Source organism: Talpa occidentalis, unplaced genomic scaffold (genome assembly GCF_014898055.3).
Source record: "Talpa occidentalis isolate TD23 unplaced genomic scaffold, MPIMG_talOcc4v2.1 talOcc4.12, whole genome shotgun sequence".
NCBI lineage: Eukaryota > Metazoa > Chordata > Mammalia > Eulipotyphla > Talpidae > Talpa > Talpa occidentalis.
The window spans coordinates 20,718,641-20,743,373 of NW_023601212.1; the positions used below are offsets into that span (position 1 = coordinate 20,718,641).

General features: G+C 48.7%; 1 protein-coding gene across 2 annotated transcripts in view; it reads left to right on the forward strand.

The window, feature by feature from the left end:
• Nucleotides 1-24,733, forward strand: part of SORL1 (sortilin related receptor 1) — a 144,174-nt gene that overhangs the window by 11,697 nt on the left and 107,744 nt on the right. Inside the window, exons 1-5 of one of the 2 annotated variants that reach the window (XM_054693157.1) lie at nt 6,260-6,372; nt 7,433-7,549; nt 13,918-14,043; nt 19,807-19,968; nt 21,568-21,635. In XM_054693157.1, coding sequence (XP_054549132.1) covers nt 7,460-7,549; nt 13,918-14,043; nt 19,807-19,968; nt 21,568-21,635 — 446 coding nt within the window. In that variant the 5' untranslated portion in view covers nt 6,260-6,372; nt 7,433-7,459. Of the gene's footprint in view, nt 1-6,259; nt 6,373-7,432; nt 7,550-13,917; nt 14,044-19,806; nt 19,969-21,567; nt 21,636-24,733 lie in introns of those variants that run through there. The other variant, XM_037505469.2, reaches the window with a different exon arrangement.

Sequence of the window (24,733 nt, forward strand, 5' to 3'; positions counted from 1 at the left end):
ATAGGGATTTTTCACAGGTTCTTTTTAGTTGGGAGCTGTGTTTAATAGAGAACAAAATAGCAAAGCATGCTTTTTGGTAAATAACAAAGAGGGGTGATTCGCCAGGAAGGAGTGGCACCCAGAGGCCAGTGTGGACAGATCAACTTGCCAAAGAGCAATCAGAAATAAAGATAAGTCTCTCTGAATTGATATAGTGATAATATGTCAGTGAAGATCTGATTTTCACTCTTTTGGTAAAGAGAAAGGAGAGAGAGAGAGAGAGAGAGAGAGAGAGAGAGAGAGAGAGAGAGAGAGAGAGAGAGAGAGAGAGAGAGAGAGATTGTGGCGCTCAGGTCTCCAGTTAAGGAGATACTACTGAAATGCTAAGTTTCTTTTTTTTTTTTTTTAAGATTTATTTATTTATGCATACAAGAACTGGGGTACAGGCAGAGATGTGGAGAGTGAGAGGATTCATCAGAGACAGAGTGGGGAACAGAACAGGCAGATTGACTGAAATACACTGCTGAGGGGAGCAGCGGGTGAGACAGGAGAGGTCTGCTGTGCCATGTAGGTAGCTCCCTGGCTGGGGATCGAACTCATGCTGTAGTAGCTGTGGACAGCCTGCTCCATAGGCTGCTTCCTAACCCCTTGCGCCACCAGGGAGGCCCTGAAATGCTAAGTTTCTTAATCCAAGATCATTCTACCTCTGTTTCCCCATCTGTAAAATGGGCTGCCTGAACTCATTAGCAAAGTAGTTAATGAGGTCTATAGGTGAATCTTCTTGAACAATCACAAAAGTGGAGGGAGGGAGCTGAGTAGGCTCCTGCAGGGAGCTCTTAAACTAGATTTCAGCTCTGCTTCTAGGTGGAGAGTCCAGGGAGGATAATGAGCTTACTAAATATAGGGAGAGCACTGCCTAGAAAGGGGACACTGAGGGGCGATTGCATCCCTAGCATTTAGGTCGTGCAAACGGATGGTTTGAGAGAACCTTGTTATTCTTGGACCTTGGGAGTCCGTCTTTGGTTTCCTCAGGCCCGGCCTGTTGTTCAGGGCATTTAGCAGCTGCCTCTGTCCTTGTAGTTGAAGGACAGGATATTTGTTTTAAACTTCATTGTAGAATTTTAAAAATGCTTCTTTGTATTTCACTGCTGGTAGGGCCGAGAAATGAACCAGACTGCCTTATTTGTCTGCCTCTGCGTTCTGGAAAGAGGCTGTATAGGAATGGGGGGGTGGTGGCGGGGGGACGGGGGACTGCAGGCTGTGGGTGTCTAGGACATCCTGATCTTTGGGTTTGACCAACTTGTCAGAGATAATGGCAGAAGAACTGCCAGTGGGGACGAACTGTGATCCTTCCCAATAAGTGTTTCCGTCCTCCTGAGAAAGCCTCTACAGTGACTGTTGTACGCTTCTCGTGAATGGCCAGACTTCCAACACTGATTTCTCCCAAAGTGCTGTGTGTACTCTGGATGGGGAAGCAATGATGAGGGAGCCTCTGGGGGAGTATAGCATCCCATAGACCTCCATGAGCACTTAACTGGTAACTGAATGCAGGGGCAGTGTGCTTTTTTTTTTTTTTTTTTTTTTTAAATATAGTTGCATTCTTTTCTCTCGCTTACTTTTTTTTTTTAAAGATATATTTTATTTATGCATTCAAGAAGTGGGGTCTAGGCCAGTGAGAGGATTCACTGGAGACAGAGTGGGGAGCAGAACAGGCAGATCCACTGAAATACACTGCTGAGGGGAGCAGCGGGCGCGGCAGGAGAGGTCTGATGCGCCATGTGGGTCAGCTCCCTGGCTGGGATCGAACTCATGCAGCAGTGGCTGGAGACAGCCTGATTGCGCTGAGGCGTTAACTCCTGTGCCACCAGAGAGGCCCAGAGACAGTGCATTTACCATCTTTTCTATTGATAACAACCCAGAGCTTGTGGCCTTGGTATCATCAGATTCTCCTCCTCCTCTACCCCCTTCTAAATAATAAGGCAAATCATTTAACCTCTCTGGACCACCCCTTGGGAATGAGATGAAATCGTGGGGTGATGTGGTTGCAGCTATGTCACTGTGGGGTGGTGATGATTGTCCTGCGTTAGAGGTGGATGCTGAGCCCGTGGCCATTTCTCCTGCCAGGGTCCAGGGGCCGGCAGGCCTGCAGGGATGCTGCGATACTGCAGATGCAGCTGACAGCCCTTGGAAAGATTGCTTTGGCCAGAGACCCACTCCTCAGCCTGCCTCCTGAATGACTCATTCTAGCTGCATATTTTGGTAGCATGAAGGATCAAGATGAAAAAAGCACTTCTTAAGAGTAGGAGCTCCTAGGTACTGGATCAGGGCTTGAGAATTGTAATATTCCTTACAGGTCATAAGATAGAGGCTCTTTTTTCAGTTGATGTGAAATTCACCTAACCGGACACAAACCATTTTAATGTGGACAGTGCCACAGCAGATAGAACAGTCACAGCATCGTGCAACCACACCTTTATCAAGTTCTAAATTGTCATCACTCCCAAATAAAACCCCTTACCTGTTAAACAGTAACTGCTTGCTCCTTCTTCTCCACAGGCCCAGGCAACCACCATCTGCTTTCTGTCTGTGGCGTTACCTGTTCTTGATATTTCATGTAAATGGAACCAAGCAACATGTCTCCTTTTGGGTTTGACTTCGTTCCATTGCATGGTGTTTTGCGATTTGTTCACATTATAGCATATATCAGTGGATCATAGAATTTTAACAATGACTCCCAAATACCCCAAGCTACCTCCCCACCACAACCACGTTACCAGACTGAGTCTTCCAGCCACTGGCATTTAGATCCTGGGTCCTACCAGGGGCATGGGGATTGGGCCAGATTCTTTGCTCCCCAAATAAGATGCATTAGAGACACGTGTGTGCATGTCTTATACTGATTCCTGGGCCTCCCTGGTGGCGTAGGCGGTTGAGCACAGCTCGGTGAAGCTGTCTGCAGCCTCTGTGGCGTGGGTTCGATCCCAGCCGGCTGCGGAGATACCCATATGGCGCGATAGACCTCTCCTGTCTCGCCCACTCCCCCCACTCAGCAGTATATATCAGTCAGTCTGCCTGTTCTGTACCCCGCTCTGTCTCTGGTGAATCCTCTCACCCTCCCTTGCCTCTGGCCTGTACCCCGGTTCTTGTATGCATGAATAAATCTTTAAAAAAATACTGATTCCTGGGCTTTGGTCAGGGGACTTCTGAATCTATAGGTCTGGGGTGGGGCTGCTCTGGCGAGTCTATCAGTAGGCTGGGGGCCCTTGAACCAGGCAACTTCTGGGGGTTTTCTTGGCTCTTGACCACTGCCTGTGACCCAGCAGAAGTCTGAAGCTGTTCTTGTTTATGATGCAGTTTCGTGTTGAGAGATTTCTGTAGCATGTGATTTTTCTGTTCGCCTTCTGAGGGGAGGCATCGGGCCCCCTCCCTGCTGCTTTTGCAGCTCCAATTAATTGTGTCTCATTTATCAAGCTCCAGCTACGCCCTGTGAGCTGGCGATGGGAGAGGAGAGGTTGTTCATGCCCTGGGGTTGTGGTTATGACTGACTGCATTTCAAGGTTACGTTCCTGGAAAAGCCACCCTCCCAGTGCCTCCCCCTGCCCCCCACCTGCGTCTTCTGGGTCTGTGTCTGCACCCCTTTCTGTGTGGCTGTGTGAGCCAGGCCAGTCTGAAGGCTCTCAAGAGCCCAAGGGTGCTGATGAGGGGGAGGTTCAGGGAGGGGAGACCAGGATGAAACCCCTGGGGATGGGAAAGGCACCACAAATGTCATCAAGTGAGGGTATCTAGCTGGGGTGGTGGTATTGTGGATGGCAGGAGGCTGTCTGGGCCTCTGGTTTTCAGGTCACCAGGAGAGCTAGCTTCCATTTCTTCCTCTTTCCCTTTGTGGGAGGTACGGGGTGGTGGCAATGGAGACAGGGGAGTTAGAGAGTTGGAAGGTAAGGCCAGAGTGCCTTGGTTTTTGCATTAATAAAATTGGCAGCCTGCTGCTGAGTCCCTCTGCTGGCCTCTGAGCACCTGGATTTCTGGCTGGCCCTGGGCTTGTACCGTGTGGGCACCCGGGCCGCCAGTGGATGAGCCGTGACCCACCTGCAGCTCTCCAGGGAGTGACTCCTGTGACAGCTCTCCAGACACAGGAGCCAAACTGTTTGTGTGGTACCGGTGCCCTTAGACAAGCCATCTCGTGCCAGGATTTCTTTTTCTTTGCACTGGCCTGCCCTGTTATAGCCTGCTGTTCGGAATAAAAGGGACATCTAAGAAAAAAGTCTTTTTTTGAAGGTGTTTCACCAAGCTACCGCCCAGGTTTCCTTTGTACAAAAGCTGTTGGATGTGCTGATCCTTGTCCTCTGTGCTGTTCTCACATCGGTGCAGGGGCCGTGAATCTCACCTCCGCTGAGCAGAAGGACTTCTGCAAGTGGGGTTCAGGCCTCTCTCCACTGCTTGCTGAAAGCTCTGTGACCTGTTCAGAGCCTTACGTCATTGTTAGCTGCTGCAGACCAGTGGTGACGGTCACAGAGGAGGCCCAGGGGGGCTTTGTCATCCCTGCTGCTGGATGAACAGGGGTGATGCTTCTAGGTTCCTGATTTTCTGTGTGGTGTCTATACAGGTTCCTCTGGTTATTGCATTCGGGTTCTATGGGTAAGACTGTTTTTGGAGGGGAGCTGAATTTTAGTTTGAATTTCCAGGGCACCTGTGCTGGTGGGCTTCTGGTTCACAGATGCTTCCAGATTCTTCCTAGAGGCATGGGCTGGAAGGAGAGATGGGAGAAGGGAGGGCTGGGCGAAGGCCACTGTAACCAATGGAGGCTTCCTTAGCTGCTTTCTCCCCATAGCATTCTGGATTAAATTATTTATTTCTGTTTTTTATTTGCACTTTTCCGTCAATGCAGAGCTTCTCTCTCTGGAATCAAGAAGAAACATTTTGCAATAATATATTCACAAAAATATCAGGGGTCTTTGTCTCTAAAGAGGTCTCATTTCAAATACTTTCCAAAACCGATAGATTCTGGATCAAATTAGATGCAGGTGCTGAAGCCTGAAGCAAAGTACTTAAGGATTAGCTCCTTGGTGGTTCTGCCGGCCAAGCTGGTGGCACAGGTGTTTCCCTTCTCCTGGTGACAGCTGAGAGGGCCTCAGGAGTGGGTGGGGCAAGTTAGGGTGTGCTGGGTCTCCAGGAAGGATAGGAAGAAAGGGGGCGCGTGGCGAGGGGAGGGTTTCTGCTACAGAACCTTGATGGAAAGAAACTAGGAGGTCCGGGAAGCTCAGGCTCATCATCCTTTGCCAAAGTCCAAGAGGTCTGGGTCGGGACCTACTTAGAGCCCAGAAACTTGAGTGCCTGAGACAGCTGAGTTTGAATAGGCTGTGGAACAGCTTCTCCCTGATGTTGCCTAGCAAGAGGGAGGTGACGCAATACCGTGGTTTGGGGGCTTTGTCCTGATTCTTAACATTAACACCAGCTTTCAGGATTTTTGTTACTGAGGTGTTGTGGACGTCAAAGCACTGTCCTTTGAGTAGGTAACTGGCAACACCTGTGCCTGATGGACGCCATCTAGGGGTCCTTAAGGCCCAGTTAAAAAACAAAGAATGTTCGTGCCTCCTCGGTGGCGCAGCGGGTTGAGCACAGCTGAGCACAGCGCTGTGAAGCTGTCCACAGCCTCGGTGGCAACGGTTCGATTCCTGGCTAGCCAGGGAGGGTCCCACATGGTGCAGCAGACCTCTCCTGTCTCGCCCACTGCTCCCCTCAGTAGTGTATTTCCGTCCTTCTGCCTGTTCTGCTCCCTGCCCTGTCTCTGGTGGATTCTCTCACCCTCCCGTGCCTCTGGCCTGTACCCCAGTGCTTGTGTAAATAAATAAAATCTTAAAAATAAAAAGCCCAACAAACCCCCCCCAAAGAATGTTCTAGAGCGGAATTATGGACAGCTGTGAGTTAATTAGGCCAGTTGAGCTTCCGGAGCCACCGTGAGAAGCCCCTACGTTTCCCCTTTACGTCCCCTCTCAGATGGTGAGGGGGAAATGGCTTTTTCAGAGCGCTTGACTCAGCCCTGCTCACCCTATAGCGCTACCTGGACTAAAACTTCCTTTGCAGAAATTCCTCTGTAGGGTAAATAAAAAGTATCAGGCTTTTCTGCCCTCCTGCCGTTAGAATTGATGATGAATCCCTGCGGTCCTGAATGCATGCCTGATGGTAGGCACCTGGAGTGGGGTGTGGGCATGCGTAAGTGGGTACACCTGGGCTGAGAGACTGAGCTTATAAGGGCGGCGTCACGGGGATGTCAGCAGGGAATCACGAGAGAAGCAGAGAGAACGCGAGAGAGCCCAGAATGATTGAAGACTTGCTGGGGGCTGGGAGGCCTGTCAGCCTCCCGGCCCCCCCAGCACCCCTGCCTGCCGTGTATTGGTAAATCCCAATAAAAGCCTGAAAAGCCACTGAGGGGTCCAGGGCTCTCTCCTCCTTTACCCCGTCTGCTTGGGTCATAGACAACCTGCTCCGTGTTGCTGATTAGGGCCGGGCCTTCTTGGGGAGATAACGTCCTTCTGTCTGGAGGCTTTGCTCTCCCCTGGGACTCTGGAGTTTTCTGGATGCAGCCTGCAGATCAGGAGAGAAAACAGAAGGCTGTGTGGGGCCGGCGTTGTGGCACTAATTACCTTCTCTCACATTTTCTGGGCTGGAACTCAGACCCAGAGCCACACCCTCTGCACGGCAGCCTGGACAAGAGCTTGCTGTGTCCTCAGAAGCACAGGAAATAGTGCAGCCAGCCAAACTCCGACACAGTGGCGGTTTTGTTAATGCCCTTACCTGGCAATATATGACTGGCCAATCCTCTTAGCCTTCTTGATTTATTATTTTATAGGTTTACAAAATCCAGGAGTCTGGGGTACTGTTAGCAATAATCCAAAGGTCATTTCTGTGGAGTCCTGGCAATGTTTCCTTACTTTCACTTCAAAATTAACTAAATCTGCAGTGGAATGGTTTCCCCTTGTTCATCCTTGTTTGCACTAAGGAGGAGCAATTTCACCTGCAGACCAGAGAAAGCACTGGATTGGAACTAGGTGGTCTTTCTGACCTAGGCACTGTTTTGAGGGAGCCATTTCAGTGTTTTGGATACAAACCTTAGGTGGGTTTGTCCTGTGTATAAATAAGGATGAAAGTAACCAGAGATTGATTTCGCAAAGCATAAAAATAAGCAAAGTGATTGGTTATGCCAGTGAGAGTCTGAGGAGGGTTTTTCTTTTTGTAATCCACTTGTCTGTAAAATAGCAGGGGCCTGGTGTTTGTTCCTGGGGATGTGGAGTCTGGGAATATGCATGGGAGGAAAAATAGGCCACCCTTAGCCAGTGCTCCAGATCTCAGAAAAGTCATTTCCAGTGACAAGGTCATTTCCATAAGACAGTCTTGGTTTCGAATGCTATGGCCTGGTCGGGCACCCTAAGTCCTTTGCTGGTCTGGTCTCTTTCAGGTCAGCCTGAATGACTCCCACAATCAGATGGTGGTGCACTGGGCTGGAGAGAAGAGCAACGTGATTGTGGCCTTAGCCCGAGACAGCCTGGCATTGGCACGGCCCAAGAGCAGTGACGTAAGTATGGGGTTGCTCTGTGGGGCCATTGTGCCTTGCTGAGGCCATGTCAGAAAAGCATAACGCATAATTGGATGGGACGAATTACCTGACAAGAATAGAATCTAGAATAGTGTCTGCTCCTTATTTGCTAAACACAGAGTGATGAGGTTAGGGTTGCAAACATCCACACCACTTGGGATTGCTTTTCTGACCTGATAGGATAGGCACTGTACCCACATTGAGGCATTTTGGGGGCTGCAGCAGAACCGGATGGAATTGCACTGGCTTTTCTCACGGGATCATCCTTCTAACTCATTAGACTTCAGTGAGTTGAATTTGATCCTCCATAGTCTTTTCCATAGTTGACTTTTTGCAGTGTTTGATAGTTTAGGGGCTTTGAAGAGTTGCCATTCAAAGGCCTTGGAGAGAGGGCAGGGGTGAATCTGCCTCCAAGCTTATGACGCTCTCTACCTCCCCAAAGAAAAGGGATCTCTCCCCTTCATTTTGAAGTGTGTGACCCTCCAAAACAATGTGTAGTTTTCCTATTTTTGATAGATACAGGCTCAAGAAACAGTCACCTGTGTGTAATTTGAAGGTGGTGATTGATATTCGGTTGCAGTGTTTGAGACATCCTAGGATAATGGTAAGGAACTTTGGTGAACTGGAGAATATATCCTTCTGAGGGGGTGCTGTTTTAGGTTCTTGGTTTGGTCCCTGTGCCCAAAGCAGGGATCAGTACACCCCAGTCTTCTGTGTTTTCAAGAGATGCTCAGACGCCTGGATTTTTATGTGAAAAATTTTATACGAATCTTACAAGTTGGCAGGTAATGTGTAATTTTTATAAACCATGTTTGGGCCAAGAAAAACATACATGAGGGTCAGAGCTGGCTCCTTGTCCAGGTCTGTGCTCCAAGTCCCTGTCCCAGATTCCCCTGTGGGGATGAAGAACAGCCCTGCCTTAGGTCCTGGTCTGCCCTGTGACATGGGGGAAGCTGTGGACGAAAAACAGGCCATGGAGCTTTGGTTCCTCTGTGCTCTGGCCAAAAGAAACCTCACAATATGTTTGCTAGCATTTTTATATAAGCCTGAGGGATACAATTGTAATTCTTGAGTGTAGATTTGGTCTCTGTGAGGCCCCTGCCCTCTGCAAATCCACTATCTGGGTTGGATGTGCTCCAAGGCAGGTGACCCAAGGGAGCCTCTGGGGTTGTTTCCTGGTGGGTTGAATCGGGACAACCACAGTCGGGGAGGGCAGGAGAAGGGCAGCTATAATGATGGATAGCTTTGCTCAGGGTGGTGCTAAGCAATGGCTGGTGGGAACCCTGCTGTTAACAGCCAGTTTGGGTGTAGTGAGCTGGGGCAGGGAGTTTGATCCATTTATACACGAGATCAGGGTTTACAAGCACAGATGTCTGGCATTTGCTGGCCCTACGAATGTCTGCGGGCACCTGTGTGGGTGCATAGTCTGCCCTTAGGGTCCTTTGTGAGCCCAGAAAATGGCTTTATGCCCTACTGTATAGAGAAATCCTCCTTAGGGTTTTTATGCATTTAAAACCTTCTTTAGACAGTATTTTGGTGAGATTGATAAAAGACTTTATTCTTGTTTTATGGTTTTGATGGACAAACAGGAGCCTAGAGACATTGATCTACATGAGGCCTCGTGGAGAGACAGGGCTCATGTCTCAGACATGCTCCGTGTATGAGGATGTAGGGTGAGGACTTGTGAGCATTTCAGCCCTGATAGTTCGATATCCTGAAACCCCTGTCCTCAGTCCTGGACAGACACCCTTGCTATTGCCAGGCTACCCAGACCTGATTCTCACTTTTCACGTACTTGGGTGTATCTTAGCCCATTGAACATTCGAAGTGACAGACTATTCTGGAATGGAATATATAAGATTAAATGGAAGGATACTTAATGCTTAGAGATAAATAGGGAGGGCAGAGATTTCCCCCCTCTGGATATAAGCTACATTAGAATCGGCAGATGAAACTAAGATGCTCTGATGTGGAAAGTTAATGCAAAAATAAATTATGACTCAGAGGCAGGAGTTGGTGATGCCAGAGTTGTAACAATCCACATTTCGTTAAAGAAGACTGGAAGCAGCGTAAGGCCCCCAAGCAGTCCAGAGAGAGAACTTCCACAAATAAGGCAATGTGCAAGCGTTGTAGCGTGGCCAACGCACGCATATTCAGTGTATAGAAAGGAGTGGATCTGGAAGCTGGAATCCCAGAAGATTTGCTCTTAAATAAGGGGAAAAATATGAATAATGTCCTGATGAGCGTGAAGCCAGTGTGAGTCCGTGAAGAACGGCTCCTCCAGATCATCAACTGTGATGTGTGGTGGATGTAAGAAACTGTAGGTGTTACCTGTCTCTACCCTTCCCACACCTCTGTTTCTGCCCTTTCCTGATAAATGTGCAAAGAACTTGTAATATGCATTATCAATAGCCAGAGAGTACCAGAGAGCTATCCAGAGATAGTGGCCATGCAAGATCAGAATTGATCAGGCAAGGAATCAGGAATGGCAGGACTCACTGCGCTTGCCACCGAAGTGGTGACAAGATTGTGCCCCTCAGACTGACCTGGGAGCAGGGCTGAGACGTGGTAATAGCACAGAATGTGGTGGGAGCTGATGACCAGCTGAGCAGCGGCTCTGAAATGAGAACACCTGGGTTAAAGCCTGGCTCACCACTCATTAGCAGCCTGACCTCGGGCCAACTTCTCTTGGCTCATCTGTCCCTGAGATCCTACTTGTAAAACCTTGCTCCCCAAAGTGTGGTCTCTGGATCAGCCCTGTGTGTGTTTCTGGGAGCTGATTAGAAACGCCGACTCTCAGGACTACTCCAGAATACAGATTCTGAATTAGAATACAGAAATACAGAATCTGTATTTTGACCATCGCCCTGCCAGGTGACTTGTGGCAGGTTAGAGAAGCCCTGGTGTCAAGTTCTTAGAATAGTCCCAGATAAGGAGATGTTTTCTGTTCATTTTAACCCTTCTCTGCCTATCATTTCCCCTCGGCCTCTGCTTCTTCCCCAGCTTCCCACTATTACATGGTTTCCAAGTACAGGGAAAAGATTTTAAAGCTGTTCAAAAGGACCATCTTAATAGTAGGAAAGGGGTCTTAGCAGCAACTTCTGGCAGCTCAGTCACCACCACCCCCAACCCCAACTCAGTAAGTCAGGGAGTTAGGAGGGAGTTGTGCCTTGTTAAGATCAGAGGACTGAGTAGTGCAGGAACCCATGCCTGGATGAAAAACAAGTGGTAGAAACACAAGCTGAAAGAGTGCAGGGTGTCTGCCTCAATCCACCTGGAGGGTGCAGTGGGCAGTGAGTGAGTCAACAGCCTATTGCTGCCCTGAAGGACAACAGGGAGGGGCCTGTGTGGAGCCCGAGAGGTGGCAGCCTGCTTGGCATCACCTGAGCTGGAGTGAGCTCATGGAGGAAAATGGGTGGCTGAGCATAGCCTTGAGCTTGGTGTTGGCCCCAGAGAGCTGAGGGTCTACATTAATCACAAAGAAACAGGACTCAGGAGAATAGGCTGGAAATACTGTGTTGCAATTATCAACCTAGAAGAGGGAAAGCAGGTGGATGAGCTGCTGACGTGGGCCTTGCGGCATTGGATGGACTGCCACGTTCTCACTCTGAACTTCTGTTAGATATATGACCCAAAGAGATGGATGTTGCTGATGGAGAATTAAGGAAGAATGTTTTGGTAGTGAGGATGGTGGTTGTACCTCAGAGTGTAAAGTACAGCAGCCTGGCTGAGCATCTCGGCAAGAACAGCTTTGTGCTTCGTTCATGTCGGTCTGTTCTCTCTACCCTCCAATGTGTCTTCCGTCATCTGTCCTGTAGATCCGTTGTGTGGCCGCCCCCTTTAACAGAGAACCGTAAGTATGTAGGAGAGAACCTTCTGGAAGGTTAAGTTGCAAGCGTGGAAAGACAACTGGACTTGGCATTGGTGGAACCTGGCAGCTTTGTCAGCTACTAGCATTGTGAGCTGGCGCTGGGCTTTCACTTCTGAGTCTTACTTTTTGCTACCTCTTACATGGAAATAATGATCCACCTAGTCACTTGGCCATTCATTTACATGTTTTTATTCATTTATGGAACATTCATGTCTGTAATGACATTTATTCACTCCAGAAACCTTGAGTGAGAACCTGCTATGTCCAGGTACACAGGAGGAGGCAACGTGAGCCTAACTCCATTTCTGCAGATGAGAGATAGTATGCACAAAAGAGTACTGTATTCTAAACAATGCAGCCCTAACATGAACTTGCTATCGCTTGTGTGCCTCCGCGGAGGTAACCCTAGTGGATTATCAGTTTACTGGATGTTGGCACTAGAGGGGACCTGAGTCCCTTTTTGAGAAGCCACTCGTTTGCTGCATGTGACTTTTGAGTCTCTGGGGGACTCCTACCGTCCATTCTTGGCCAGGAGAACGAGAGTGAGAAAGTGCCACTTTGGCTTCTTAACCGCTCGGATGGTGTGTGAGCTCTGAGCCTGCTGAACTTCTGAAGCTGCCTTTGTGGCGGCCCCTTGCTGCGTGTTTGGTAGTTGGGAACATGCTGCGTTTGAGCCTGTGTGTTGGTAATAGGATTTCTTCCCGTGACCCAGTTATTGGCAGAGGCGCTCTCTCTGCTCTTTTAAACCTTGACATCTAATAAATATCAACAACCTACATGTGCTCCCCCATCCCTTTGTACATGCCTTGTGATGGTTACTGTTTACGTGGGGGGGCATTGTTTACAGATATTTGCGTGTATACAGGCCCATTGTGTCTAAACACCATGTGTCTTTGTATGTCTGGTGCTTAGCACAGTACCCAGCTCATAGAAAACTCTTCAGAGCGTGCTTGCTGTCTGAATCAGCGGGCACACAGGGATGGTGACACTTTCTGGAATTAGTCCCATTCCTTGAAATCACCTGTCGGTTTTCTTTAATGCTTACACCGATTCTAAGTATTTGTCAGTTACTGTTTTTAACTCACCGATTATATTTCCTATGACACAGGTATTAAAGCCCAGGTACCAAACACCTGACAGCTGTCCCTCACTTGAGGTGTAGTGACTTTGAGATGATACCTGGCAGGTAAATGAGGGGCAGGTAGATCAGGTCTGAACCCCACATTGCTGCAACTTTCTGTTACTCTAACGTCACAAGCACCTCTTGCCTTCCCTGTGAAATGACGTTAGTCCTTGCATTTGCCACCTCGGGTTGTGGTAAAGCTGCCCGAACTCATTTATTTGAAGAGCTTGGTGAAGTTCCTGGCACCAACAAATACTTAGGGAAGGGCAGGGATCTTTCCCTTCTGTACCTGTGGTTACAGGATAGCGAGTAACCCATCAGCAGGAGAGCAGTAGATGTTGGCACTGCTGTTCTCCTGGACTCAAATTGCCTAAATGGCAGAACACACGTGCTGGGAAAGGGGTTCTGGTGCCATTGATATAACTAACCTCGTGCATTTTTAAGCGCATTGCACTTCTTATCATCTCTTGTGTTATTCTGTGGAGACCCAGGAGGGGTATTCTTTCATCTCCTGGAATGCTATAAGAGCAGAACTTCCTAGCAGAGGGATGAAGAGTTAGATTGTCTTTTGGGGACATCTCAATAGATGGTGTAGGGTAAGTATAAATTGCCAGGATTTTCCACCCTCCCACCATTAGTATTTAGTGATAGACGACTGTGGGCTTGCACGAGTGCCTGATGGTGGATACCTGGAGTAGAGCGTGGGTATGCATAGGTGGACATACCTGGGTTGAGAGACTAGGCCTATAAGGGTGGCGTCATGGGGATGCCAGCAACAGCAGAGGCAGCAACAGCAATGGCAGCAGAAGCAGAGTGGGGAAGAGCCCTCGAGAGAACGCTAGAGAGCCCAGAAAGAGTGATGACTTGCCCAATGCTGGAGGCCTGCCAGTCTCCTGGCCTCCCAGCCCCTCCACCTGCCGTGTACCTGGTTGCTGCACTACAAATGATGTAAAAAGCTCAATAAAAGCCTGAAAAGGCCACCGAGGGCAAAACAAATTCTCAGTCCCTTTCCCTCAGACAACCATGTTCTCCCTGCCTCGGGAGGTGATTTGTTAAGAACACTTACCCAGCCTTGGTGAGGAGGGGCTCTCACCCATTGTCTCCTCCTGTGGGGACTTGTCTTGGCCTAAGGAAAGAGGTCTGCATGTTTCTGGCTGCAGGTTCCCCTGCAGACTGCCCTCTCCTGCACTGGGGTGGAGGCAGAGTGTGCCCTGTTTCTCCTGGGGAGTTCTTTGCACATCTGTAATTCCATGATGTTGGGGACCTGTCGGAACCCAGGGCGGGAGGATGCCAGTTGAGGCTGAGTAACACATCTTCTGCCACATCTCTCACCAGCTCTTTTCCCTGTTCCAGGTGTACGTGTCATATGACTATGGAAAATCATTCAGGAAAATTTCCGAGAAGTTGAACTTCGGCGTGGGAAATAACAGTGAAGCCGTGGTGGCCCAGTTCTACCACAGTCCCGCAGACAACAAGCGTGTAAGGCGGTGGTCGCCCTGCCTGTCAGGACCTGGGGTGGGCTTGAGGGGGCTGGGAGATGGAGCTCATTGTCCTCTTTGCAGCATGACTGGTAACTGCTACTAACCTGGGAGCTTGTGACAGAGTGTAGTTCTCAGGGTGAGGCAGAGCATCAAGCTGGCCAGGAAGGATTTCCAGACACACGGTGTGTCCAGTTACAGCACAGAAAACCTGCAGTGGTGGCAAATATGACCAGGCCACTGGGACTTTCGTTGCTATCTAAGCAGGTCTTTGGAGGGCTCAGCTCTTGGTTTGATGGCATCACCAGCATGTGTGCACCTGTGGGGGCTTGCTCATGTGCTGATAGAACACCACCCCCCACCAGTTACTGGTGATTTGTTTTCTCCCTGTTGGCCTGAGGGCTTTGTTTCTAAAGTTAGAGTGGGGAAGCTTTGATTTGAGATTGGGCCCTGAGGGACAGGGACTGGGACAGGGAGGGGGAGGGGAGGCTGGAAGCAGGCAGCCAGCCAGGCTCTCCTGCCAGTAGGTAGCTGTAGCTGGGAGAGTTTTATCTGATTGCCTGATTGCTTTCTGCCCCACTCAAGAGCCCCAGCTCATTTCTTGGGTTAGATGACAGCGACTACAGATGCTGAAAAAGACCTCTGCAGCCAAAGCTCTGAGGTGGGATAGCTGCTGTTCTCTTCTCATTCAGAAGGGAACAAGAGAACGAGAGCCACAGGATTTCTGGGCCTCCAGGTGCCCCCCTCTCCCCCCTCCCCCATGCAGGCTTCTCGGGTTGCCTGTGGTCTGTTAACAGGGGCTGTATTCAAAATATTTAGCCACTGGGATGGCACTGACCAATCAGAACTGACCCTGTCTGGAGGGAGTTGGGTTCTGAAGGCCACCCTGCTGGGCCAAGCATTAACCTTTCATTTGCTGGCTTGAGAGGAGGGCCTGTGGAAGGAGACCGGCTATGGGCGGGGGGTGCTCTCAATGGTTTTAGGGGTGCAGCTATTTACTAATGGGTACAGAAGCAATTTTTTTAATGACTACTGGAATAGTTGTTATGGTCCATACTGGTTAAGTATCAGCCCAGCCTAAGGCTCTTAAAGGATCTTAGGAAAACAACCCCCTCTTGCCTGGGGTGACAGCCAGTTTTCACCTGCAACGACTGAAAAAATATCAGAACTGGCTCTGTATAACCTCCCCCACCGTGGCAGGTGACCAGACAAGTATGCGCTTGGGACCACCTTGTTTCATGCCCGAGCCCTGCTTGGGGGTCAACTCCTGGCAGCCTGGTCTCCGGAGAATAGATCTAGACGCCCCCTGCCTCCCAAGAAAAGAATCACATTTGGACTTTACTCTTGGTTGGGGCAGACCTGTCTATTTTCACTGCTTTTACACCTTGTCCCAGAGCTAACTCTTGCTGAAGTGGTGACCTTGAGAGCTCCCTGTTGCCTCTTTGGAACCTCTCTCTTCAGTTCCGTTTGCCCCCTTCTGCCACAGGGCACAGGTCTGTTAGCAGGTTCTGCCTTCCTTCCTGGTTGTGGTGAGCAGCTGCTAAGCCCTCGAGGGGCTTGCAAGGGGGAGGCTTAGTGCTGCCAGAGAGATTAGGGACTCTTAGAGCATTTGGTCTAGAGAAGGACTAGGGCAGGGGCCATGGTGTAGGGGATGAAGGCAGGAGAAACCCTGGGGTGGTGGCAGCAAAGAAACTTCAGATATGCTCTCTGCCTTGGAAAGGGTGTGTCTTGGATTTGTCATAGTCAAGTTGGATGTGCTTTGGCATTGGTGGGGTGAACGAAGAGGGGCTGCCTTCTTGGAGAACCCTGAGGCCTGAAGCAGGGGTGAGGCCTTCTCTTTAAAGTTTCTAGTTCCCCTGAAAGGGCTGTTTACCCCCTCCCCCCTCCCAAGACTTCTCAGGAAGGAAATGGTGACTCTTAACTGTGCTGTTGGAAGGCAAATTGCCCCAGAGACCTACCACCACTTCCTGAGAAAAATCACACAAGTCCTGTGCCTTACTGTCAATGCTGGGGAGGTGGGCCGTGGGCCCTGGCAGACACCTGTTTGTCAGTGTGGAGTGTCAGGAACTCAAGTGGACATGGCTCACATGAGCCACTGCCTGAGAGGTTAAGATGTCACAGCCCAGCCATGTGTGGAAGTCTGGGGGTGGTGGGGTGTGCCTGTGAAGGGGAAGGAGGTGCTATTCAGGCCACCAGCTCTGGACTGGTGGCTTTGCCTCGTGACGGAGGTGGAGTGCCGTGGAAGCATGTAAGCTAAGGGGTCTATTTTCGCATCAGCCAGCAGTTCTACTTCCTCCTCACTGCCCTTCGTGCTGTCTCCCGAGCCAGCGTGCAGCTCCAGCCAGCTGGCCGGCGCTTGGCCTTGTAACGCATCCACCACTGGGCAAGCAGTGTCCAGACGTGTTTGGGGCTCTATTACAAAGGCCACTGAATGTGCGCTCCGGTCCCATAAGCTCAGCAGAAGCGACAGCCCTTCTGCTTTTCTCCAGCAGTTGGTCCTGGGTGTGTTTGTGAAGCAGCTCTTTCCCCTCACCTCCTCGAGCTTGGCTCCTTCCTCGCCGCCTCCGCCCTTCCTCCTCTCATCACACCTCTGCTTTCTCCACTCAAAACTGGAGAGTCGTTTATGCTGACATGGAGATGAACTCCATAGCTTATTTTGTTCCTTTTCCAGAAACATTTTAAGAAGAGACAGAGTTTAAGGCCAAAAGGTGGAGCTTCTTTAGAGTAGGAAGTGGTTGCAAATGGGGTCGGAGGGGTGGGGTACATGAGGATGCTCCCGAATCCACTATTTAGGAGGCTCTTGTAGGTCAGCTCTGTTGGCTCCTTTGTGGGGTTGACCTGGGGTAGACTTGACTGCCAGGCGGTCTTGGGACTTGAAAGCAGAGCAGGACCTTCTGCCCCTTCCTCACGTGTGCGTGTGTGGCGTGGACCAGAACAGCTGGAGCAGCACGTATCTAGGTGCTGGCTGCCTCCTGCAGGTGGTGAGAGCTGCGGTGTTCAAGGCTGCCTGGAACCTTCAGCATTAGCGTGACAGAGCTCCAGGACCGGGCCTGGTTCCAGTGGCTAGAGCAGAGTTGGGGGGAGCCGTAGAGGAGGAGAAAGGCAGGGGCAGAGGCGTCACAGCATGAGTCTGTGGCTTCAGTGCAGCCCAGGGCGGCTTGTGAGTGGTGGTGCCCAGAGGAGGGTAGCATGGCTGGAGCCAGGGATGTGGGTAGGGAGTTTGGGATTTGGTGGGGAGGTGTCAGGTTCAGTTTGAACTTATGAAATTGTTACAGAGCAGCCCCGATATAAAACGGGTTGCCTGGCTGTGGGTCCTGTTCCCCTAACAAAATCTCTTGGTGCACATCAGGCCGGAGATGCTAAGAAGGTAGTGAACTAGATAGAATCTCAGTGAGAAGTCAGGGGTAGATTAGACCTGAAGGTCATGTAATGCTTGTGCTTGAGGGCAGTCCTTGCAGCTGAGTGGAAGGATAACTCGAATTAGCAAAGGAAGGAAGAGCAGTCAGGTTACCAGAGTGTGGAGAGAGGCCCGGGAAGACAAAAGGAGCCAGCAGAAGCAGAAAGGACAGAGCCAGAGCCGGTGAGGGTGGGGGATGAGAGTGGATCTGAGTCTGTAGGAGGCCAGGGAGGAGAGCTTCCAGTGAACGCCTAAGGAGCCGATTAAGAGAGAAGGCCCATAAAGGAGCCCAATAGCCTGGGTAAGGCTGGAATTTCATTTCAGCAACTGCTGCCTTTGTGTTGGGAGGAGAGGTAAGGATGGGCGGACTGTTAAGAGAGAAGCCCTAAACCAGCGTTCATTGATGTAAGTGCTGTGGGCTCCAGGCTTTCTGTGAGCAGTTAACCTCTCCAAGCATCAGGGTCCTTAAAGTAAAAGGAGAGAGTAATGATACCCCAAGCATTGATGCACTGGATTTGCTAAATGGACTAAATGCGAGCAGGCACATAAAACTTTTCCCTCAGTATCTGGCAAATTGTAAGTGTTCCTGAAAAATTTTAGCTAGGATGATGCACAACTATGAGTCCTGTCACTAGGTGCACGATTTTTAGATTCTCAAATAGGAAGCTGTTTGAGTATCGATTTCTGGAGAAACCTTTGCAAACTGAGAACACTCCCTTCCTCCATAACCAAGATGGTTTCAGGGCAGGAAGATGGGTGAGGTTATTTCCGGGGGAAGACTTATATGCCAGAAATGATGCCGGTACTCTAAGGATCATGCTTATTTTTATAAGATGGCCTTTGCTTGTGATAGTTTTCATTTTAAAGATGTTCACCGGCCTTTAGAGTTAGATTTAATGAGCCTTCTACAGAGTTTGGAGTTTTGCATTAGCTACCGTGGAGGGAGCAAAAGGGAACACATAAAACCAGTTCCTGGGAAGCTTCAAGTCTCGATTTGGGGAGAGAGCAAATGAGACGGAGCACTAGCACTGACAGCAACATGGGAGCAGGCAGAGCAGCCGTGCTGTTCGTGCTGAAAGGATCGGAGCTGCAGCCTGATCTGCATCAGGTGGAATCAATTAGGGAACGTGTCCTGGGTCTGATTCCTTTGGCTTGTTGATTTCTAGAATTTCATTGACTGTTGACTGGTTGTAGGTGGAGCCGGATCTGCCTGCTTTATTGTAGTTTCGGGTTCAATGTCCTCCACGGAGTCCCTCCCCCACCTCACTGCGTCTTCTGGGAGCAGGGCTGTCTTCCAGAGAGCTTGTGTGCACCCGAAGCTTTCCAATATTTGTGCTTTCTTCCTAATCATTTCCCCAAGCTCCCAAGACTGGCACCGAACCCGTGCTGTATTTTCTCTCCTCCTTTGTTCCCAAGCTCAAATTGCTGTAGACTTGGGATATTCATGCCCTAAGGAAGTCTTGCCTGCCCTCCAAAGGCCAGATCTTCCATGGAGTCATTTCTGATCTCCCAGCCTGGAGCTGCCCATGGTTTCCCATTCACTCTCACTTCGCTTCTGCATAGGGTTAGCTGTGGACATGTCTGCCCTGCGTCAGAGGGGCAAGCTGCTGGAGAGAGCGGACCCTGGGTTTGTAGAGAAGAATCTGAGCTTCTGGTCCAAGTGAACGTTCAGGGTGCATTTGTTGAATTGAATTGTCTCAGTCCTTTCCCCCTGAGAACTCTTTAGACCACCGGTCACTATCCTGCCAAACTGTTCCATGTCACTCACCCAGGTGCAAGCAAAAGGAGGTGAGGCCCCTGCTGCCTGAGCTGCTTCCTGCTGTGCTCCTGACAGTGAGTCTGCCTGTGGCAGCCGGGGGCTGTGGAGCTACCCTGGCACCTGGTCTGGTAGCCCAAAGCAGCTAATCTCCTTGGAGGTGTGTGACTTTAGGGAGTTTCTTGGAAATGCATGTCTGACAGGTTCTTAGAGGATGTGGGCTGCGTTGTGTGTGCAGCCAATCTGCAGAACGTGACGTCCCTGGCCCAACTTCCAGTAGCCACCCTTTGATTGTGACTGAGCAACCAGCAGGGACTGAGAATAGCCAAGTCAGTTCAAAGGCAAAACAGCAAGGCTTGACTAGCTTTATGACCTGGTTCAAGGAGAGCCCTCTCTGGCTTTGCTCCAGCCTGTCCCGGACCCTGAGCCTACTTGGGTGTGCACCAGCTTCCTTTTGTTGCCAGGACACAGCAGGAGAAAGCCTTATGGGAACTCCTGAGTCCCTGGCACCTCCAGTACCTCTTGGCCCCCTGCATGCATGTGCTCCCTGCTGGGAGTGTGGGGGGGTGCTGGCCAGGTCCTGCTCTGAGCTCACCTCTTTTCTCTTGCAGTACATCTTTGCAGATGCTTATGCACAGTACCTCTGGATCACATTTGACTTCTGCAACACAATCCAAGGCTTCTCCATCCCATTCCGGGCAGCTGATCTCCTTCTGCATAGCAAGGTCTCCAACCTTCTCCTGGGCTTTGACAGATCTCACCCCAATAAGCAGGTAAGAGAGCTTCCGGGACACAGCCAGGGGGGCACCTTATAGCTTGCCTGTCCTTTGAGTGACCTCCCTCCTGCCCGCCCTCTCCTTTCTGGCCTTTGTAGCTACTATTTCACTTCCCATGGCTAAGGAAAAATCTGTTCTTCTGGCACACTCAATCTGCAGCCCAGCTAGGGAACAACACCTGGCTCTTGGCAAGGCCTGTTACTTAATATCATGCCCTGCAGGGTAGATGCACTTTAGTTCATCCTGGGGTAAATTGAGGCTCTGGAATTTAATCAGAACCAGGAAGAGCTGTCTGGAGCTCTACTGGGATCTGTTGTTGAATTTCTTTCTTTTTTTTTTTTTTTGAAGATTTATTTATTTATACAAGCACCAGGTACAGTCAGAAGCACCGAGGGTGAAAGAATTCACCAGAGACAGAGTGGGGAGCAGAACAGGCAGACTGATGAAATACACTGCTGAGGGGAGCAGCGGGCGCGGCAGGAGAGATCTGCGCGCCATGTGGGACCCTCACCAGTGGCTGGGATCGAACTGGCGCTGCAGAGTCTGTGGGCAGCTTCGCAGCCCAGCACTCAACCACTGCACCACCGGGGAGGCCTCTTGTTGAATTTCTGTTCTAACTTCCCCATCCTCTACTTTAAACCTACTGCTTTTGCTTATCTTTTATTTAATGGTACCATTAATGGTAATATTCCTTCTTAGTGTGTTTGTGTGTCTCTCTATATATGTGTGTGTGTGTGTGTGTGTGTGTGTGTGTTTTCCTCCTTTAATCCAAGCTTGAAGGAAGGGTGAGAGAAGTGGAGAGAGAGCTTGAATGGGATTCATATCTCAAGGTCAAAACTTGCCAAGCCTGATATATGCTCTGGTATAATCCTGTGAAACCTGTAGATCCTGTAGGATAGGATTTATGATGAGTTTTGAAAGGTTTTGCTTAGAGGATTGGAACATTTCTTTCTCATGCAGGTGGTTTAACCAAAACATGATCTGTTTACCTTCACTTGCCTTAGGGAGTAACCCGAGTATGGGCTGGGTCAGCTTACCAGTGTGGGTGGATAATTGTTATTTTTGGTCTCCTGCTTCTTTAAGACCTGGCTTGGGGCAGGGGAACCCTCAGGTTATGCCTTTGGAAGTCCCCCTGGGGACTCAGTTGGTTCCTTAGGTGTTCTTCCATTCTTCTTTGCCAGTTGTCCTTTCCCTTGAATCACCCTGACCCTTGATGGGTTTTTAAAGACACTTTTCCAGGCAGAAGTACTGGGTATCTTTGGGTTTTTTTTTTTTTTTTTTTTTTACCATCACCCCAGGGCTAGTCTTGAATAAAATAATACTTTCTGGTAATCAATAAATGTAAGACTAGTCATGCTCATTTGCCTTCTAGTTGTTGTTGAGACTGTAGTAAATCTGGAGAAGAATGCAAGGGCTGTTAGTTAGCACAAATCTGTTCTTCCCTTCCTACCCTTGGAGTAACCACGCTGGCCGAGGTGACCTTGGTGCCGGTCTTCACAGATGGCACATAACTCAAGGTGGACGTCCAGTGAGCATCCATGCAGATGGGCACACCTTGCACAGCATAACCACCTCTTGTCATTTTGGTCTCTGCAGCTATGGAAGTCAGATGATTTTGGCCAGACCTGGATCATGATACAGGAGCACGTGAAGTCCTTTTATTGGTAAGTTCTGTCGTGTAAGGAATGTTATCTAATCTCCTTTCTCCAGTTCCAGCTCCTTCACGGAGGACAAAACTTCTGCCCTGAAAGTACCTGAAATGTAAAGCATTTGGTTCAGGAAATACATTTTCCAGACCAAGGAAATTGGAGCTGCAAGTCGAGCAAACTCACTAGGGATGATAGAAAGGAAGGTCATTTTTGAGAGGAGATAAGGCTTTTGCAGGCCATCAGAGAACTCAGGGGAATCTGGAGCTCTGGAGTGTATTGGAGATTCTAAAGACCTTCATTGTTAGAGCATCATATGAAAAGAGGGAATTTTTCTCCCTGTAAAATTTGTTCAATTGTTCGATCATAAGGTATATATTTTTTGAATGTTTGCTAAATATAAATCATACTAGATACTTTCAGCATAGGTAGTTGAATAATTTATGGGTAAAGTTACTAAGGAGACAGTAGTTGAGGTGGTAAGAAAAAGCATTCTGCACATAATGCATTATACAGGAAGCCCTGAAGTCGTGGGGATAGCTTGAGAGGAGATTCATGGCTCCGTGGAGGAGGTTGCTATTGATCCAGTTTGTTTGCAATAGGTGGGTGTAGCTGAGTGGAGGTGTGCAGGGTGGAAATTGTGGACGGGAACAGAATGAACAAAAGTGGATACAAATCTGAGGGTCAGTGGGTTTATCTACTGTTGCCTCAACCCATTCACAGCAAACTTGATACCTTCCAAATGGACTGCTGATCTTCATTGCTTGACCCATTATTTTCCCCATTTCAAATTTCTCTTGCTCAGGTCAAAAACTTTGAGCCATTAAGACTGTGTTTGTTTCATGCTTTACATTAAATCAGTCAGGAGATCCTGTTGACTCTTCAGTGCATCCAGAATCTTCTACTCAGCTATTTCTTTACTCCAAATGGCCATTCTTACTCACTAGTCATCCAGCTGGTCACCTCCTGTTTTTGCCCTCTGACAATTTATTCTCAGCCCATGGTCACATTGACCCTATTAAAAACAGGTCAGATTATGTTCCTTTGCTTTGAACCATTTAATGTCCATCATTTCTCTCTGGTTAAATGCCATGTACATTCCTACCACTGGGCCTTTGCGTTTGCTCTGCCTAGAATGCTCTTACCCAGAATGTACTTATGGCTTGCTCTCTTAACTCATTCAAGTCTGCTCAGATAATAGCTTAATGAGGTCAATCCTAAGGATCCTCTTAAAATTGCGCCCACTACCCTGTCACTCCTACTATGCTGTGCCCTGACCTATTTTTTGCATATGACTTATATTCTGATACACCATTATTATGCTTATTACTTGTCTGTCTCTGCCCAGTAGACGAAAAGTCCCACCAGGACAGGAGCTTTTTGTCAGTTTTGTGCAGTGATTATAATGCCCAGTGAATGAAGCATTGAAATTGTGATTTGGGTAGGATGCTAAATTTTTATATTAAGTGTTGAGTTTTGCACTCACATCATCATAGAATTGTGCCTCTCCCCACAGCCAATGTGTCTTAGGTAAGAGAATATTTTGGTGTAGTTTTAATTTGCACTTTTCTTACCAATAAGTTTGAACATTTTTAACCTGCTTTAGGAAGGGTTTTTGTTATTTTCTTATGACTTGTATCTCCTGATCTTTTGTTTCTTTTTTCTATTTGTTAGTCTTTTTATAGTTGATTTCTAGGAGCTCTTTATTTATTCGAGATTAGTCCTTTGTGATGTGAGGTAACTGTTGATCTTGTGATAGGAAGCGTGTGTGCTTTTATATTTATATTTCCCAGTTTGTCTTTTGACTTTAACATGGAGTTTTTGTCCTCATTAAATGTAATGGCCCTACACAAAGTAGAGGCTGTGCTTTTTTTATTTTTTAGCTTTCTGTTTGAAGAGGATGTCTTTGAGTTGGTGTAGCTTCTTTGGCAATAGAGAATCGTAAAAAGGAGTACAGAAGGGCCTTACAGCTGAGTGTCTTCAGGCTCCAGTGGATTTGCTTTTCTTAGAGGACAGCTGTTTCTGACCCTTGGGCAGGGGTTGTTGAGTCTTACTGAAATTATAACCACAGTCTCATCCAAGGACAACCTCTACCCAGGGAGTCCCATTAGAACTTGCTGTGTTTGAATTTTAAAGGGACAGATTGCTCTTTCATCTGTTAGGAAAGCATGTATTAAGAGGACAAACCAGCAGGATTATTAAATAAAAGAACTTCCTGTTTGGGAATTTGTAAGTTATACATTCTGTCTCTGTAAAGACATAAAGATACCTTAGGGGAGAGGGCTGGCCTATCTTATTTTAGATAATCACATGTCTGGTGTTAGGGAATTTCAGGCTATCTGGGGGATTTCCCCCTAGGATTCCGCATAATAAGTGAGTATAATGTCACAGACTAATGGCATACATTTGTTTAACAATGGTTGGCAGCCTGGGGAGCATCAGGAGTGAGAAAAAACAGTATCTTATGTTGTCCAGAGCTGGAGAATAGCAAGACTGGCCAGTGCAAGAGCTATGAGGAGGGTGCCAGGTGCCTTGTGGGGCATCACTGAAGGATCGTCAGCTAAGCAGGTGGGGCAAGGTGAGGACTGATGAGTCCACTTAGCTAGAATAAGCCTTGAATTTCCAAAAGGGGGCAAAAACAGCACCTGAAATAGGTGTGAGGGCATGCACAAAGTGGGAAGGTAGTGATTGTAAAGTTGTAGGGGGCATGGCTCTCAGAAACAAGCTTCAAGTACCTGTCTCCAATGAGAATTGGGAGGAAAGGCATAGCTCTTTCTATCAAGATGTCAGCCGCTGCTTTTGGTGAAGAAGGAATCAGAGGTGAGCTCATCTCAAAGAGCCAAATAAAGGTCCTTTCCTCTCTGCCTTTTTAAAAATACCAAGCAGCCTGGTTTTAATTTACATGTCCTCCGGGATAGAGGAAGTACTTTAATCAGTATTTCTAATTGTGGAAAAGAAGGGAACATACCACCACCCCCACAGCAGCCGACGAACTGTCACTCCCACTTTAGGACTAAGGCTGCTGGTTCTTCCATCGCCCTGCAGACTGTGGAGCCATGTCAAATCTTCCCCCAAGTGAAAACCAAAAACCCACAAACATGAAAACACTTTGGTTT